General features: G+C 49.6%; 2 protein-coding genes across 6 annotated transcripts in view; one reads left to right on the top strand and one right to left on the bottom strand.

Moving 5' to 3' along the window:
• Positions 1 to 50: 50 nt before the first annotated feature.
• On the bottom strand, positions 51 to 6429 carry SBDS (SBDS, ribosome maturation factor). Its single transcript, XM_027704929.1, has 5 exons — positions 6249 to 6429; positions 5144 to 5273; positions 3761 to 3961; positions 3026 to 3190; positions 51 to 2388 (listed from the first exon to the last, which is right to left on the bottom strand). Exons 1-5 carry the CDS (start codon positions 6374 to 6376, stop codon positions 2260 to 2262), a joined length of 753 nt encoding a protein of 250 aa, XP_027560730.1. The 5' UTR covers positions 6377 to 6429; the 3' UTR covers positions 51 to 2259.
• Positions 6430 to 6455: 26 nt separating this feature from the next.
• Positions 6456 to 17035, top strand: part of LOC113978185 (S-adenosyl-L-methionine-dependent tRNA 4-demethylwyosine synthase-like) — a 100770-nt gene continuing 90190 nt past the window's right edge. For 4 of the 5 annotated variants that reach the window (XR_003537506.1, XM_027704919.1, XM_027704921.1 and 1 more), the window contains exons 1-7: positions 6456 to 6510; positions 9511 to 9659; positions 10310 to 10450; positions 10974 to 11075; positions 12221 to 12415; positions 13809 to 14090; positions 15091 to 15213. Coding sequence is in view for 4 of the 5 variants with exons in the window: in XM_027704919.1 (XP_027560720.1) it covers positions 9525 to 9659; positions 10310 to 10450; positions 10974 to 11075; positions 12221 to 12415; positions 13809 to 14090; positions 15091 to 15213 (978 nt within the window). In the remaining variant the exon portion in view is untranslated. Of the gene's footprint in view, positions 6511 to 8467; positions 9349 to 9510; positions 9660 to 10309; positions 10451 to 10973; positions 11076 to 12220; positions 12416 to 13808; positions 14091 to 15090; positions 15214 to 17035 lie in introns of those variants that run through there. The other variant, XM_027704920.1, reaches the window with a different exon arrangement.

Below are 17035 nucleotides of genomic sequence, written 5' to 3'. Positions count from 1 at the left end.
ACCTTTGTGCAAGGAATTCTACTCCTGCAGGAACAGGCAAACCCAAAGCATTACCAATACTGAGCTTTATTTTGATGCTCATCAGACATTCTTGCTGAACTACAAACATGACAAGAAATTCCAGCATGTGCATTTATTTGTTGATAAATAAACCCAAGCTCCCTCCAGCAGAGAAAATCCTTAATGTTTGGATTTGCAGGAAAAAAAGGGCTTCCTAAGGAAATTGCCTTTCTTGTACCAAGCTCCTAAATCAGCTTAGATGAAGGTTCTGTAACTCCAGATCTTTGACCTGCAGCCATCCCGTTGTGCTCAAGGTGCTGAACACGGAAAACAAAGAAATTAAAGGCTTGTGAAATCAAGTATTACCCACACAGGATCCTCTGAGGCTCTTGCTCAGCATCTCATTTGCATATTTATGAACTGCCTTTTAGTGCTAATTGCCAGTGACAAGCTAAATATCCACATGATCTTCCTCAGTGCTTCCTGAAGCGTGCGTGGGGACACAGCCATGGGAAAGCAGCAGTTCAGGGCTGTACCCACAGAGATCTCCCACACTGAGCCCGTGTCCACGTGGCCAACACAGTAATTACACCACTGAATTTCCCAGGCAGCATTTAAACCCCCTGGGGACAAGAGACAGCATTTTAAAATGGATCAAGTGGTTCAAGAATCTCTGTTTCACCTGCCCTCAGCAAAACTCAGGCTCTGGAGTGGCAAGTCCTGCCAAAATGCTGCTGAAGAAATTGATGCTGGCCTTGCACAAACACAAATCAGCTTCCCTTGGACTGAGGATCCACCTGACATGCCAGAGCCCCCCTCCCTCCAGCTGACTTCCACCCTGCTGAAATCCTGGGAAACTCACAGTGAGTTCAAGGTCCAGAGGAAAAGGTCAGGAGTACAAACCTGAGCTCAGTTTAACTGTCAGAGGGTGAGCTCTGGAAGGCGACAGCAACCAGGGACCACCACACACTCACCTGGGAGACATCTAATCTTTGGCTGGATTTATCCCCAGCTCCTCACCTGCTGCCTACTATCAGCATGGTAACAGAAATGTAACATTAAAGGCTCCCAAAATTCCTCCTGGTTTAGCTTTTAGTCACTGAACCAGATCTGCTTTGCCTGGTGCTTTGTATTTTTAGTATCTCCTTCCCCCGTTGTTGTCCTCCCTTCCCCTCTCCTTTGAAACCCCCCCTCGAATCATTTGTTTAACACAGCTGCAAGAAGATTTGACAGAATTAGCAAGAACTATATCCCGTGCCCCAGGAGCTGGCTGGAAATTCCGTGCCTGGATTAGAGAGCAGCACAAAAAGACAGAGGATAAAGGACAGCTGCCAGAATGGGTCTGTGCTGCGCTAAAAAAGCAAAAGGGGCACACACAAACAATTCCTGCTGGGAATTACAGCCCAACAAAAGCCCGTCTGGCTCCATGGCCAGAGGCCACCACTGCCTGTTTGAGATTCATTTTATCATGTGAACAGAGCAGCTCCCAAGCACAGGCTCAGCCCACAAAAAGCATCACCACAGCCAGGGATATCTCCTATACTATTAACAAAAATAAGTATTTTCTTTCTTTATCTATAATATATAAATAGACGATCATTTGCTTTTATTAATGTAGCTAAATATATCTTATGAATAAGTTATTTGGAGAACATCATCTCTAAGTCAGCAAGTGCTGTTATATCCAGTGAAGGAAATCTTTACTAATGGTCCTTTGAAGTATTTTAATTACCAAGCAGCCAATTATGGAAGTCTAAGTCAGTTTTCACGCTGCCAAAAGATTGATTTTTGGACATGATCCACACTTTGCACCTGTTAGAAGTGAAAATGTGGCTCTCTTTTTTTTAAAGGTTCCTCTCCTCACACACAAACCCCCTCCTCAGTGACCAGTGCAACCTTCCACTCAACACTGACAACTTCAAAAGTACAAACAATTGGCACCAAATCAGTCAAACGACTTCAACAGCGACCCTGAAACTAAAGCAAAGCCAGAGTAACCTCCTACCACATCCTAACTCAGTCCTTATTAGTGCAACTCTGACACAGAACCTTCCTACAGGCAAAGACATCTGTAACCCAAACAAGTGTAAAATGATAAAAAAACCCTCACACTGCATGGAAAAATCCCAAAGGATTAGTGTCAGAAAACATTTGGCAGCAAGAGATTGGAAAAACCCACGAAGGCCTAACAGAAGAGAGTGGCTACACCAGTCATTTCAGGGGAGGTTGTCCGAGCAGAACTGCTGCAGGAAGGTTTTGTTATTCGAGCTTTTCGTCTCCCTCCTCCACATCCTTCAGACTGAGCACTTCCAGGGATCCCTTCCCTTTGGTCTCGCTCCGGATCAGCTCGTCGATCTCTCGGAAGCAGCCTGGGTCAACAAGGCACACCTGGAATGTTCCACATGTCACAGTCAAGCAAGAATATTGGAATTTCACCAGGCCCTAATCAAGGCCTAACATTAATTTTCATTAAAAAACCCCATTTAGTCACTAAGAAGGTCTTTGCAGAGAGTTAATAAACAGTATCTTCCAGGTAATCTAATCTAATCTTTCCCCTGAATTTCTGCAGTTCCAGTTCCCCATGCTGGACATGGCTTTTTCCAGTTGGGATTGCTGGATTCTAATCTGTATTCCAAGAAGATTTTTACAAATACCAAATTTTGCTTTACCACAGACTTTAAAAAAAAATAATTAACTACTAATAAATAATAAAATAAAATAAAATAATAAAACACAGGCTTGAGCCACCACATAAATAACAGTAACATTCCACATATGCAGATAAACTTATCAGTGTGGCAGGATAATCAATGCTAAGAGAAACTGCACTGGGCTTCTGCTCAGCTTGGAGCAGCAACCTCTGGATAACAAAGGCTGCTCCCACGCTCCCATCCTTAGGATTGTTTGATATTAAAAACCCCAAACAGCAGCTCTGATTCAGTTCCACCTTCCATCTATGAGTTCACCTTCTAGTAAAATATGTAGTCAAGTCAAGTATGAAGCCCAGGGACTGCTTTTTGCTTACAATTTCCAGCTGCTCCTGGAAGTCCTCGCTCTCAATAACTTTAATCAGTGGCTTGAGCTTCTCTTTCAGCTTCTTGCCCTCCTTTGGTGGGAGGATAAACCTCAGCCTCATGTGAGCACGTTCAATTTGCATGGTCTCCTTCAGCTGCCTGATCACTTCCAGGGCCTGGAAGGACACGAAGAGCATTTACACACCTGCTTCAAAACCACCACACACATCAAAATCTCCAGCCCTTTGCACCAGCTTCAGACTCATCTCTCAGTGCTGGTCACTGCCACTCTGCCGCAGGGAGGTTGCTGTCACACACTCTTTTTGCCAGATTAACAAGAAAAAGCAGAGTTCTTGCTGTTTGTGATCACTACAAACACTTAAAAACCTTGTCTGAAATAAAATTAAATAGCAGCTACACTGCAAAACACCACAAACCCAGGTGGTTCAGATGCAAAGGCTGATATAACACCTCAGTTAGGATAAATCACAAACCTTTTATTTCTGTTCCAGGTGTACCACTGTTGCTGTTTTATTTAAGTTTCTTTCTTTCTCTCTTCCCTGAATTCTTAGAAAACAAATTGCCTGAGTTTCAGGAGCTGCTTGTATTCAGCTGCCAGATGGCTGAGTAATCCCTCTGAGGGCTCAGATGCCGGGGTTTTGCTGATCCCTGTGTGACAGGGAGCTGAGGAATTACACTGGAGTGCAGCACCTTGGAGTAGGAGCTGGTGTTGCAGGAAGACTCACCTGCTGCTTGGTGCTCTTGTTGGGTTTGACAGAGTAGTGGATGTCCTTCATGGCTCTCTCTATGAGGATCACTGTGTAGGGCCTCTTTGTTTCGGGGTTCACACATTTGTCAGCCACGATGGTCGCGATGTCTCGGAACATCTGCTCCAGCTGAGTGTGGCGCTCCTTGTCTGATACCTGCAGCTCCCCTTTGGATAAAATCTGTATTGTAACAATAAAGACATCAGTTAAGAAACATCACGGACGTGAAGAGTGGAAATTCCAGTAACTTCGTTAAATTTAACCATTGTTTGAATGGTTTGGGTAGATGCGAAGTGCAGCACAAAAATCACATTGATGAAGTGAATTGTTACGACAGACAGCTCTGGAAAGACTTAAAAAAACTCACCATGGAAACTACAGCGAGGGAGGCACAGATTTCATAGAACCATAGAATATCCTATTGGATATAATATTGGAAGGGACTCACAAGGATCACCCAGTCCCGCTCCTGGCCCTGCACAGACACCCCAACAATCCCAGAATGTGCCCCAGAGGATCATCCAAATCCTCCCTGAGCTCTGGCAGCCTTGGGGCTGTGCCCACTGCCCTGGGGAGCCTGGTCAGTGCCCAACCAGCCTCTGGGGGAAGAACCTTTGGCTGAGATCCAACCTGAGCCTGCCCTGACACAGCTCCAGCCATTCCCTGGCTGCTGTCCCTGGTCATAGAGAGCAGGGATCGGAGCTGCCCCTCAGGAGAAGCTGCAGCCCCTGATGGGCTCTGCCCTCAGTCTCCTCTGCTCCAGCTGAACACACCAAGTGCCCTCAGTGTCCTCACACGGCTTCAGATCAAGGCCCTTCCCCCTCCTTTGGACACTCTCTAATGGCTCAATCCCTTCCCTACATTGTGTCCCCCCAAACTGCCCCCATGTTGCAGGTGAGGCCGCCCCAGGGCAGAGCAGAGCGGGACAATCCCCTCCCTGATGCCTCCAGGACAGGGTTGGCCCTCCTGGCTGCCAGGGCACTGCTGACTAAAGAGATTTACTTGAATTCTTATCACCCATAACAAGCCCACAGTTCCTATCCTACCAAGAAGGATCAAGAGATTGGATCTGTTATTAACACTTAAGTGAACTGTCCAAAGTAAGCAACTGTCCACTTATCTTAGGTGAGGAACTCTTCAGTGCTCGACATCAGTGCAGAGAAGCTGTCTGTTAGAACACTCACAACTCTTTTCAGCCAGATGCATATATAAAATTTAAGACTATAAAACAGAGTTTCTACTCCTTTTTACTCATTTCATAACAAACAACTACAGCAGCATTCTGCAAACAGTACAAACCAACCTACTGTGTGGCTGTAAGTCTTATCCAAGCTTTTATAAAGCAAAGTGTGTAAAACCTACCATCTTACAGATTTCTGTTTGGTCATCTGTCCCAAATGCCTGAACCAGATCTTCCTTCTTTGCCACCTGGCCTTTGGAAACATTGACAAACACGGTGTGTGTCTGCAGGACCTCGTCAAGATCTTTCTCCCTAGAAAAAAGAATGGGGTTAGAAACCTTCACAGAATCATCCCAGAACGGGATGGGTTGGAAGAGACCTTAAAGATCATCTCATTCCAACCCCTGCTGTGGGCAGGGACACCTTCCACTAGCCCAGGTTGCTTCAAGTCCCATCCAACCTGGCCTTGGACACTTCCAGGGATGGGGCAGCCACAGCTTCTCTGGGCAACCTGTGCCAGGGCCTCACCACCCTCACAGGGAAGAATTTCTCTGTAATATCCCTTTTAACCCTGTTCTCTGTCAGTGTGAAGCCATTCCCCCTTGTCCTGCCACTCCACGCCCTTGTCCAAAGTCCCTCTCCAGCAGAGCAAGGAGCACATCAGTGTTTAACTAAGGAACAACTCCTGCTGCCCAGGGCTGGATCAGCAGAGCCTGAAAACCTCCATCACCGAGGTGTTACTGCCCAGGGATTCCCCTTCCCGGCCCCGCACCATCTCCAGGGGGTCAGACCCGGGTACCGGGGCAGCTCCACGGCCCCACAGCCGGGTCGCACAGGAGTCACTGCCGAGGGCGCACACGGGCTCCCAGGCAGGGCCCGCGGTCCCTTTGCCGGGTCCATCTTGGTCCTCATATGGGCCCTTTCCCCGGTCCCCACACGGATCACTCCCAGTCCTTTTCCCGGTCCCCACATGTGTCACTCCCAGTCCTTTTCCCGGTCCCCACATGGGCCGATCCCAGTCCTTCCCCGCTCCACACACGGGCCCATCCAGGTTCCCACACGGGCCGATCCCGGTCCCCGCACGGTCCCTCCCCAGTCCCCACACGGTCCCTCCCCAGTCCCTACACGGGCCGATCCCGCTCCCCACACGGGTCGATCCCGGTCCCCGCATGATCCTTCCGCGATCCCCACACGGGCCCATCCTGGTCCCCACACGGGCCGATCCCGGTCCTTCCCCGCTCCCCCCCGGGCCGCGCCGCCGCCTCGCCGGCTCCCCGGGGCACTCACGCTCCGCTGCGCCAGCCCATGACCTTGTTGCGGTAGCAGGCGATCTCGAAGCGCTTGCCGGCGCGCCGGGCCCGCACCACGGCCACGTTGGTGAGGCGGATCTGGTTGGTGGGGGTGAAGATGGACATGGCGGCGGCCGCGGGCCCCGAGCCGGCACCGCCCCGCCCGCCCGGCCCGGCAGTGAATGGCGGCGGAAGGGGCGGGCGGAAGGGGCGGGAGCGGCACATGGCGGGCTGAGGGCAGCGCCGGCCGGGGCAGAGGGGTCAGTGCGGGGCTGGGGGCGCGGGGTACTAATGGTAGTGTAATAACGGTGAGGGGAGGATGTAATAACCACGTGTGTGTGTGTGGAGTAACTCTGAGATGGGGCTGTGGACAGTGGTGGTGGGCGTGTGTGGGGTAATAACCGTGAGGGGGGGTGTGTAGTACTACTACTACTACTACTACTAACAATAACAACAATGAGCGGGCATATAACCACGTGTGTGTGTGTGGAGTAACTGTGAGATGGGGTATGAACCGTGGGGGTATAACTGTGATGGTGGGGGGATGTATGGGATCACAGCCATGGAGGGGGATTTGGGGGGTAGTAACCGTGAGGGGAAGGGGTGGTAATAATAATAATAATAATAATAATAATAATAATAATAATAATGATAATGACAACTGCGAGGGGGCATATCGTAACCACGTGTGTGTGTGTGTGTGGAGTAACTGTGCGATGGGGGTATGGATCCTGAGGGTATAAAAATGATGGTGTGGGGGCGTGTGTAGTGGTAATAATAATAATAATAATAATAATAATAATTATAACAACAACAACAACAACCGTGAGGGGGGATGTAATAGCCACGTGTGTGAGGGGTAACTGTGAGATGGGGGTATGGACCGTGAGGGGTATAACAATGGTGGTGGTGGGGTGTGTGTGGGATAATAACCATGGGGTGGAGTAATAATAATAACTATAATAATAATAATAACAACAACTGTGAGGGGGGATGTAATAACCACGTGTGTGTGGGGTAACTGTGAGATGGGGCTATGATCCATGAGGGGTGAGGGTGTAACTGTGATGGGGGGGGTTGTGGGATAATAACTGTGAGAGGTGTGTGATAATTAATAATAATAATAATAATAATAATAATATTAATAACAACGGTGAGGGGGGGATGTAATAACCACGTGTGTGTGGAGTACCTGTGAGATGGGGGTATGAACCGTGGGGGTATAACTGTGATGGGGGGGGTGAGTGTGGGATCTCAACCGGGGAGGGGGATTTGGGGTAGTAACCGTGAGGGGAGGGTGTGTGGTGGGGTAAAAACTGGGGGAGAAAGGATATAATAACTGTGTGTGTGTGTGGTGGTAACTGTGAGAGGGTTGTGTATGTGTGTGTGTGGAGATGGAGAAATTACCCGTGAGGAGTAGGGGGGTATAACCACGGTGGTGGGGGGGGGGGGGAAATGGGGGGGGGGGGGGGGGCAGATGGGGGAGAAAGGGAGGCAGGGTGGGGTAATAACTGTGAGGAGGGTGAGTTTAGCAATTTGGGGGTATAATAACTGTGGGAGGCAGAGGAAAGTGGGGGTCATAACCCTGAGGGGTGTGTGGGAGAGAGAAGGGATATGGATTGTGAGTGGTGGGAGGAGGAATAACCATGAGGGTGGTGTGTGTGTGTGTTTGGGGGGAGTAATAACCATGAGGGGTGTGGGGGTAAGAAGTGTAAGGGGGGAGTGTGTGTAGGGGGATAATAACGGGGAGGGATAATAATAATAATAACTGTGAGGGGAGTGGGATGGGTGTGGGTAATAACCATGAGGGGTGGGGGTGAAGGGGTCGGGGTAATAATTGGGGGGGAAATGGGATTAATAACGGTGAGGGGGGAATGTGTATGGGGGTAATGACGGGGGGGGGTGTTTAGGGGTAGTAACCATGAAGGGGGTGGTCTGTGGGGGCAGTAACTGTGAGTGTGTAATAACCATGTGGGGGAGGTAAATAACCATGAGGGGGTGTGTGTGTAGGAGTGAAGGTTATAAATGAGGTGGTTATGGAGAGGGGTGAGAGTTCTGTGTGAGGGGCCTGTACAGAAGGGGGTCAGCACAGAGGAGGGATTAAATGGGGTGGGCTTGGGGGGTGGTGCAGAGGGGCAGGTTCCTGGGTAGGCACAGGGCTGAGGGATGGGGGGGCAGCTCCAGTGGGGGGTCAGGGGATGGTTTTTGGGTGCTATGGAGTAATTGAAGGTGGGACATGCAGAGGGTGAGGTGGAGCAGGGTACTTGGGCTGCAGCAAGTTTTTGGAGCCTCCCTTGAGGGGTTTGCTGCTGGGGTGGGCTGGCAGCACTGGGGCTGCCCACTGGCAAGTGCTCTTGGCTTGTCTCTTTTGGGAGGCTCAGTGTTGCTGCTGGAGGGGGTGACGGGCATCCCCTCAAGCCTTTGAGCTGGTAATGTGAGTAACAGCCCAGGGGAAAAGCAGAAGAGTTTCCAGCCTCCTGGGAATGCTTGGATTCTGTGCTCTTGTCTGATACGTGCAGAAGCAAGGTCCAAGGGGGCTGCAGGTGACAGTAGGAGGGCTGTGTTTCTCACTAAATAAGTGTCACAAACCAGCCTTTTTTAAGCACCTGAACGTTTCCTATGAAATAGGTGTTCACAGGCACCACACAAGCTCGTTCCTGGCTGGGGTGTTCTGTACCCTGAATGTACTGAACCAACTTGTAACATCTCAGTTGTTCCAAGTCAAACTTCACTTGCACCATACAATTCTGAGAAAGTGCTTCCAGTTGAATCCAGGTTTCAGTCTGCCCTTGTAACTCTATTTGTAATGAGTGTAACATCTAATGTGTGTAAGCAAGGGTTGGGTTCAGCAGCAAACTGTGGAGGTGATTCCTCCTTGAACTGGAGCTTTCTAGTTCCAGAATCTGCACTTGTGTCAAACTAAGGCCAGTACTATCCAGTGCATGTTTCAAAAGGATTTTTTACTTTCAGGCACTTGCACAGTTCAAATATTTTCTGCTTTTCCTTATAACAGAGGTGCCCTATAAAGAAAAAACCCAGAATTTCCAGGCTCAGAGTCTAAAATATTAGCTTGGAGCTCAACTGACGCACCTGAGGAGGTGAAGGCTTCTTGATTCAGTTGTAGTGCCTTGTCTTTGGCCAAAACCTGTTTTCTGCAGAGCCTGGGGAGTAGCTGATGCCATGAGACTGTGGGGACTGTGTGGTTGTTTTTTGTGTGCTCATTCCATATTCATACTGTCGGAATCTGTGACTTATTCCAGATTTAGATGTCTCAATGGATACGTGGAGCTACTTCTGTACTTGCCTGGCGTCCATATGGCTGCACAGATTTTACATCTACTCTGCTGTTGCTTTGGGGATCAGCCTTTGGATTGTCATTCAATTCACCACCACCAAAACCAAAAAGAAGGTAACTGAACCTGTCAGCACTTTTGTCTGAGGACACCCCAAAACCCCGTGAGTGGAAGGGAGGAGTTGCTGGGTGAAGACACCCACTGGTGCAGTGAAATGTGCCACGTCACCGTGGGCCCACCTAGAGCGTTGCAAATCCAAAATGCCCTTTAGTTCATGTGGATATAATCCTCAGTTTGGATTGTTTTGTGTTTGAGGGTTACTGAAAGCCCCTGTTGCTCTGATCCTGGAGCAGATCTCAGCTGGACACTTCTCACATTGTGTCTGTCACTCCAAGGAAATCCCTCTGCTTGTGCCCGGTGTTTTTACCTTCGTGTTTCCAGTGATGGCAATGACAAGGTTGGACTGGTTTTAGGATGGGAGTGGGATTGGGGTGTTCAGGAATTGAAAACCTCCTCATGCAGGTGGTTGAAGTTCTGCTGCAGGAGTTTGGGAGGTTCAGCTGGATCCTTTTATCTCCCAGATATTGGAGCATGGCCTAGGTCAGGGAAACACTTCCTGCTGTGTTTGTCTGGATGTGAGAGGAACCCAAGTGCTGTTGCATTTGTGTAGTGCTGACAGTCTGGCCACAGGATTTGAATTTTAAATGCTTTTGGTTTGACATCACTTGCAAAGGGGATGGAATTTGACACAGCTCCTGTTTCATAGGATGAAAAATCCAGTGGGAATCCCACTTCCTCCAGAGGAACAGAAGACAAGCTGGTAAATGGATGTGCCACCCCTCAGGCAGAGGAGGTGTATGTTGCTGGAGTAAAGATCTTCTATGGCTCTCAGACTGGCACGGCAAAGGTATCAGTTACTTTTGTTCCACATTTGTGAAATAGATCTGAAATATTGTTGGGATTCAAGTATGTTGCTTGTCATAAAACACTGCACTGGGTACAAATCTGAGAGTTCATTAGGAAGTTCATTAGCTCGTTACAAGTCATTGCCCAACACAAAAGATAAGTGAAAATTCTATAAAAATAACATTTTTCCCCCTCCTTTGAAGTGGGACCTGCAGGATATTGATTATGAAGCTTCAAGTTTACTCTTACAGTATAATTTTAATTTGCTAGCAGGTCTTCATAGAAAGAGGTGCTGGTTTTGGTGCTTTCTCAAAAAGAAAGGCCATTTGTGTGTGGAAATGTAAAGCCATTAAAATTCATGGAAGTCTCAGCCAGTGACTTCATGTTTTTAATGTGAGGAGTTACAGGCCCAGCGTCCAGGTCTCAGGTGTTCTCCCTGTGCTGGGAGAGGTTTTGTGGCTGAGCACAGCAGGGCTGGTGTGGGTTGAAGTAATTGATAACTTCCCCTATGTTTCTTTTTCCAGAGGTTTGCCAAAGCTCTGGCTGAAGCTGTTACTTCCCTTAATTTGCCTGTGGAAGTCATTAACATGGGAGACTATGACCCAGATGATTGTTTAGCAGAGGAGGTGAGTATGGCATGAATAGGAATAATAAATACAAGTTTTTTCCTGGGATTGTCAAGGCCGTTTTCCTCATTTATTTCTCTCCTGTTCTCCTGGAAATCCTCAAAGCTGTGTGTTGCAAATTGTTTCCCTGCTACAAAAGCAAGTGCAGCCCATCAGCCCTCAGCAGAAAATACCTACATTTTGAAAATTACTGGGAAAGCATCACATAGGTCACTGTCAGCTTCAAAATGTTCTTGTATGAGCCAGTTCTGTAACTCAGGGGTGACAGTGGCTGCACCAGGTCCCCCCTTCTCTGTGTGCACCTGGGGAAGGGTTTAAAGCCGGAACAAGCAGCTGGTGATGCTTCTGCAGCTTTTATAGGCTTACAAGTTAGAAACTCCTTGTGAGGTGTTTGGAGTAACCCTTGATGGGTTTTTCTTCTGTGAATACTGATAGTTTTAATTAATCCTAACAAAACGTTTTGGTTGTATCTCCCTGCATGTGGGAACCATGTGTTGGAAATTCCTGAGGGTTTCAGTGTGAGTTGTCAGCACTGGATACTGCCCCTAACAAACCTGGAAATGTGAAGTTGGGAAGTTTTAGATATTTATCCATGGGGGACTTTGTGGTGAAGGAGTCTGTAGTTTTAAATATTTATCCATGGGGGACCATGGTGAAGGAGTCTGTTCAGGAAGCTGCTGATTGGGGAAGGAGTAATGGATACAAATTGAAAGAGGGGAAATTTAGGTTAGACATCAGGAACAAATGTTTTTGCTGTGAGGGTGGTGGAACACTGGTCCACGTTGCCCAGGGGAGGTTGTGGATGCCCCAACCCTGGAAGTGTTCAAAGCCAGGTTGGATAAGGCCTTGAGCAACCTGGTCTAGTGGGAGGTGTCCCTGCCCATGGCAGAGGGTTAGGACTGGATGATCTTTAAGGTTCATTCCAACTCCTTAACATTGTATGATTCTAGGAAGATGTCTCATTCTGCTCACTGTGTCCCTGTCCAGGGGACAGGTCGTTCACCACCACTGGGATTGTCACCTGCACCATCCCATCTTGTCTTTTGGCTCCTTCCAGCTGCCCGCGTGTTCCAGCTCTTTTCCTGATGCCAAGTGTTTTGGATAATGCAGTGATCTTGTCTCTCCTGTTGTGTCCCTGTGGTCAGACAACCAGCAGGAACATCTGTGTGTTCCTGGTGGCCACGTACACGGATGGGCAGCCCACGGAGAGCGCGGCCTGGTTCTGCAAGTGGTTGGAAGAGGCAGCCAACGATTTCCGTGTTGGGAAAACCCACCTGAAGGGGCTCAGATACGCCGTGTTTGGCCTGGGGAACTCGGTGTATGTGGATCATTACAACACAGTAAGTGTGTCCCCTGTTCTTCCTTCTTGGTTTCTGCTCCTCTGAGAGCCTCAGCTGGATGAACTGCTTCAAAACTGAGCGGTGCTGGTGGATTGGGGGGGAATTGCAGCTGTTTGCAGACTTGAGGGACTGGGTGTAGGGCACAAGTAGAATTACAGGATCACTGAGATTGGAAAAGGCCTCCAAGATCATTGAGTCCAACCTGTGCCTGATGCCAACCTTGTCCCCCAGCCCAGAGCACTAAATGCCACGTCCAGTCCTTCCTTGGACACCTCCAGGGATGGGGACTCCACCACCTCCCTGGGCAGCCCCTTCCAGTGCCTGACCACCCTTTCCATGGAGAAATTCCTTCTAATGTTCAACCTGACCCTCCCCTGGCACAGCTCGAAGCTGTTCCCTCTCCTCCTGTCCCTTGTTCCCTGGGAGCAGAACCCAACCTCCCCCGGCTCCCCCCCTCCTGTCAGGGAGTTGCAGAGCCAGAAGGTCCCCCCTGAGCCTCCTTTTCTCCAGGCTGAGCCCCCCCAGCTCCCTCAGCTGCTCCTGCTGCTCCAGCCCTTCCCCAGCTCCGTTCCCTTCCCTGCACACGCTCCAGCCCCTCAGTGTCTCTCTTGTCAGGAGGAGCCCCAACCTGCCCCCCAGGATTTGAGGAGGTGCCCCAGCAGTGCCAGCACAGGGGGACAGTCACTGCCCTGGTCCTGCTGCCACACCACTGCTTGTAGAAGCCAATGCCACTGGCCTTTTTGGCCACTTGGACAGGGCAATTTTGAAGCAATTGAGCTGCTGTTTTAAATGGGAAGGGAGTCCCCTATGAACTGGAAGGTGTGGGAATACACCTGTGGGAAAAACCCTTGCTGAGTTCATTTCCCATCTTGGAAAGCTTTCTGTCAGCACGTGAGGGTACAGGACTGTAAACGTTCTCACTTGCTGCCTTCTAGTTTACAGGGCTTTTCTCAAACTTGGCTACTTTATGTGCTGTGGATTTTAGCTTTATTCCCTGATTTAAACTGTGACAGTGACAATATCTTTGCCTGGTCATTGGTGTCACCTCACTCATTAAAAACAGCATCTCCTGTCACCAGGTTGTTGTGTTTACAGATGGGGCCACATGAAACATGTTACACACCTTGAGCAGCAGGCATCACCCAGAGCAGCTTGTTCCCAGAGCTCTTCCCTTGCCACACCAGTGTGACAGCAGAGGGATTTTCCAGCAATCTGAGGCAGTGTGGGGTGTTCAGGCTGCCTTGTGTCTGCACCGAGGGACTCCACCAGTCCCTGCCCTGCGGTCCTATGCAGCTCACTAGCTCTCCTTCCAGGCTTGATCCTTGCTTTTTTTTAGTTTCCTGCTTTCCTTTGGACTTGGTTTAATATCCCTGCCCCTTTGCTGCTGTCCCAGGTTGGCAGGAGGCTGGACAGGTGGCTGTGGATGCTCGGTGCCAGCCGCGTGATGACCCGCGCCGAGGGCGACTGCAATGTGGCGCGGAGCAGGCACGGCAGCATCGAGGGCGACTTCGAGGCCTGGAAAGCCAAGTTCCTCACTCGGCTCCAGGCCCTCTGCAGAGGGGAGAAGAAGCCCTGCAGTGGGAAGTGCAAGAAAGGGAAGTGCAAATCTCCAGGGAAGCAGAGCAAGGAGAGCTCGGATCACGAACACGGGGCATCGGAGCCCGAGAATACTGAGGTACAACCGCAGTCCTTGAGGCCTCATTTCTGGGTCAGTGCCCCATCGGCTTCTCTCCTTCCTCCTCCAGCCCACAGGGATGCTGTGGGAGCCTGATACTTTGTTCTGGAGCAGAGGGGGATGAGAACCCATGGCTGATAATATGTGGAATGAGCCATCCAAAAGGAATTAATGCTGGACCCAGCTAGGTGGCATTTATGTGGTGAGGGGGTCTTGCTCCTGACTGGGGTGAGGTTTCTGTTGTGGCAGATGCTCCAGGGGTCCAGTCTGAGTTCTGGGTTCTCATCAGAGCCTTTGCTTTGTCCCATGGCCAGGTGAAGCATTTAGTTCCTTGAGAGCAGTTAACCTGCTTCCACTTCATCCTGGTGCAGCTTAGGTTGTCTGCCTGCATCCCAAGGTTTTTCCAGAGGCAGCTGGGGGAGTGTTACCTGGGCAAGTCCTGTATTTCCTCTGTATGTATCTGCCTGTATTCATTTGTGTCTCTTCTGGAGTGTTGATTGCAGATTTTGAGTAAGAAATCCTCTTTCCTGCTCTCCAGTGCAAGATCCAGAGCTGCTGTAACACTTTAACCTTCCCTCAAGCCATTTATTGTGGGTTGGGAATATTTGCTGTGGCCTTGGGGGATTTTGTAGGGCAATAAATGTCTCTTCTGGCTGAGTTTGGGAGTGGTGGCTGCTGCAGGGGCAAGAGGAATAAATCTTGCTGTTACACCAGTGCTGTTGTGCTGTACCTTGGATTTGTACAGAAAGAGAGAAACCTTTCTGCTCTGTGGAGAGTTTACCTTGGAAAGCAAATCCCTCTCTCCCTGTTCATTCATCCAGAGGCACTTAGAGGGTTTAAAAGGGTTCAGGCTTCCATATACATCCTTCAGGTTATTAGTAGGATATTCCTTCTTTTCAGAGGTCTTGATTAATAAGGAGAGTTATTTCACTTAGATAAAAGGTGTTATGTTTAACATTCAGATAAATTCTTAATTGTTTTTCTCTGATCTCTCCCACAGGCAGAGGAATTGTTTGAAACCAGTAGTGAGGAGGAAGCTGATGCTGAGGAAGCTGGAGGCACAAATTCTATCATTGATGTTGAAGATCTTGGCAATATCATGGGCCACGTGAAGAAAGCAAAGGTACTGCTGTTCCTGTGGGTATGGAGTGGTCAGGTCTTTGCCACTGATCAGTTGGATTGTTTAAAATATTATTGCCTGGATGTGAATCTGTAGGGTTTGGTTGTGGGAGAGTAAAATATGAGCTCTTGGAGAGCCTGTCCCAAAAAGTAACATACTTTGGAGGTGTGTTGGGTGTAGGTACAGACCAACTGTGACTTGTTCCCCAAGCAGATGCTGCAGTGGTAAGGTGTTGTTTTCAGTCTGAGGGAAGATTTACACCAACCTCTGTCTGTAATTACACCTTCCTTACCTTGGGAGCCTCTGCAGTGTGGGCTTCCCACGGCTCTTTCCCAACATGAGGCCCTGGCACAGGTTGCCCAGAGAAGCTGTGGCTGCCCCTGGACACAGGTTGCCCAGAGAAGCTGTGGCTGCCCCTGGATCCCTGGAAGTGTCCAAGGCCAGGCTGGACAGGCTTGGAGCAACCTGGGCTAGTGGAAGGTGTCCCTGCCCATGGCAGGGGGTGAGATGGTCCTTAAGGTCCCTTCCAACCCCAGCTGTTCTGGGATACTGCGAAAATACAACGATTTCCTCAGTGGTCTGAGCTGAGATGGCAGCACTGGGACTCCCCAAGCCAGGCCCTGCCTCATGGGGGGCTGTGTCTGGGGAGGGGACAGTGTTACAGGGAGGGCATTGGCATCTCTGTTCCTCACAGGGGGAAGGAGGTAAATAAAACAATTCCTGCTGTTTGTAACAAACTCTGTGAGGAGAGCAGCCCCACTGACCTGGGGGCAAGGCAGGCTCTTGGGAGGGGACTCTGTCCCTGAGTTTGGATGGACCTGTGCACTGCAGCTGCTGAGGGGAGGGTGGCTGACCCTTTGGCTTTGATCTGGAGGGAGAAAGGATCAGTGTTTTCCCGGTGGAACTGTGGTCCTTTCCCCTCTCCCTCCTTCACTCACCACTAGAGGTCAGCGGCCAACAGGGAACTGCCGAATCCTGGGCCCGGGAAAGGGACGTGGTGACATCCAGCAGTTCTATGGATAATTAGACACCGGCTTTTCACTGACTGACAAAATGTGGCAACACCATGATGGAGGAGTAGAGTAATGCAGGAAAACCGCATGTCACAGCCCAGTTTGTGAATAAAAAGTGAGCACAGCAATAAAATACTTCCTGCTCTTCACTTCTGCAGCTTGTCGTGCTGGTGGTGAGCAGGGCTGAAGTCACTGTGGTGTGGGTTTAGACACAGGCAGTGGACATTCACTGCTCTCTGTGCCTTTGTTTAAAGATTCAAACCTCTTTCTCCTCAGCTTTCTTGCTGCTCTGCTCGGGCAGTGGGAGGCCTGTGTGTTGTAGTACCTGCAATTCTGTAGTAACCTGTATCTCTGTGTTGGTCAGGTTCCTGTGGCTGTGACCCAAGTGCCTGCCCCTGATCAGAGGGGCAGCTGCTGTCTGAGCACAGGCACTGCCCTCCAGCTGAGCTGTAGTTTTTGTCTGAGCACAGACACTGCCCTCAAGTTGTTGTGGTTTTTATCTGAGCACAGACACTCCCCTGGAGTTGAGCTGTAGTTTTGTGTCTGAGCACAGACACTGCCCTCAAGTTGAGCTGTATTTTCTGAGCACAGACACTGCTCTCAAGTTGAGCTGTATTTTCTGAGCATAGACACTCCCCTCGAGTTGTGGTTTTTGTCTGAGCACAGACACTTCCCTTAAGTTGTGAGCTGTAGTTTGTCTGAGCAGACACTCACCTGAAGTTGAGTTATAGTTTCTGAGCACACTCACCTCAAGTTGAGCTGTAGTGTCTGAGCACAGACACTGCCCTCAAGTTGAGCTGTAGTTTGTCTGA

The sequence above is a fragment of the Neopelma chrysocephalum genome, unplaced genomic scaffold, assembly GCF_003984885.1.
Source record: "Neopelma chrysocephalum unplaced genomic scaffold, ASM398488v2 Primary Assembly neopelma1_299, whole genome shotgun sequence".
Taxonomy (NCBI): domain Eukaryota; kingdom Metazoa; phylum Chordata; class Aves; order Passeriformes; family Pipridae; genus Neopelma; species Neopelma chrysocephalum.
The sequence above is the reverse complement of the archived record's forward strand: the minus strand, read 5'-3'. Positions and strand labels throughout refer to the sequence as shown.

Coding starts and splice junctions, on each gene's coding strand:
- SBDS (XM_027704929.1), bottom strand. CDS start 6,376: ATGTCCATCTTCACCCCCACCAACCAGATCCGCCTCACCAACGTGGCC. Junction 3,962..5,143: donor AAACAGAAATCTGTAAGATG/GTAGGTTTTACA, acceptor GTTACAATACAG/ATTTTATCCAAAGGGGAGCT. Junction 2,389..3,025: donor TCCAGGAGCAGCTGGAAATT/GTAAGCAAAAAG, acceptor GGAACATTCCAG/GTGTGCCTTGTTGACCCAGG.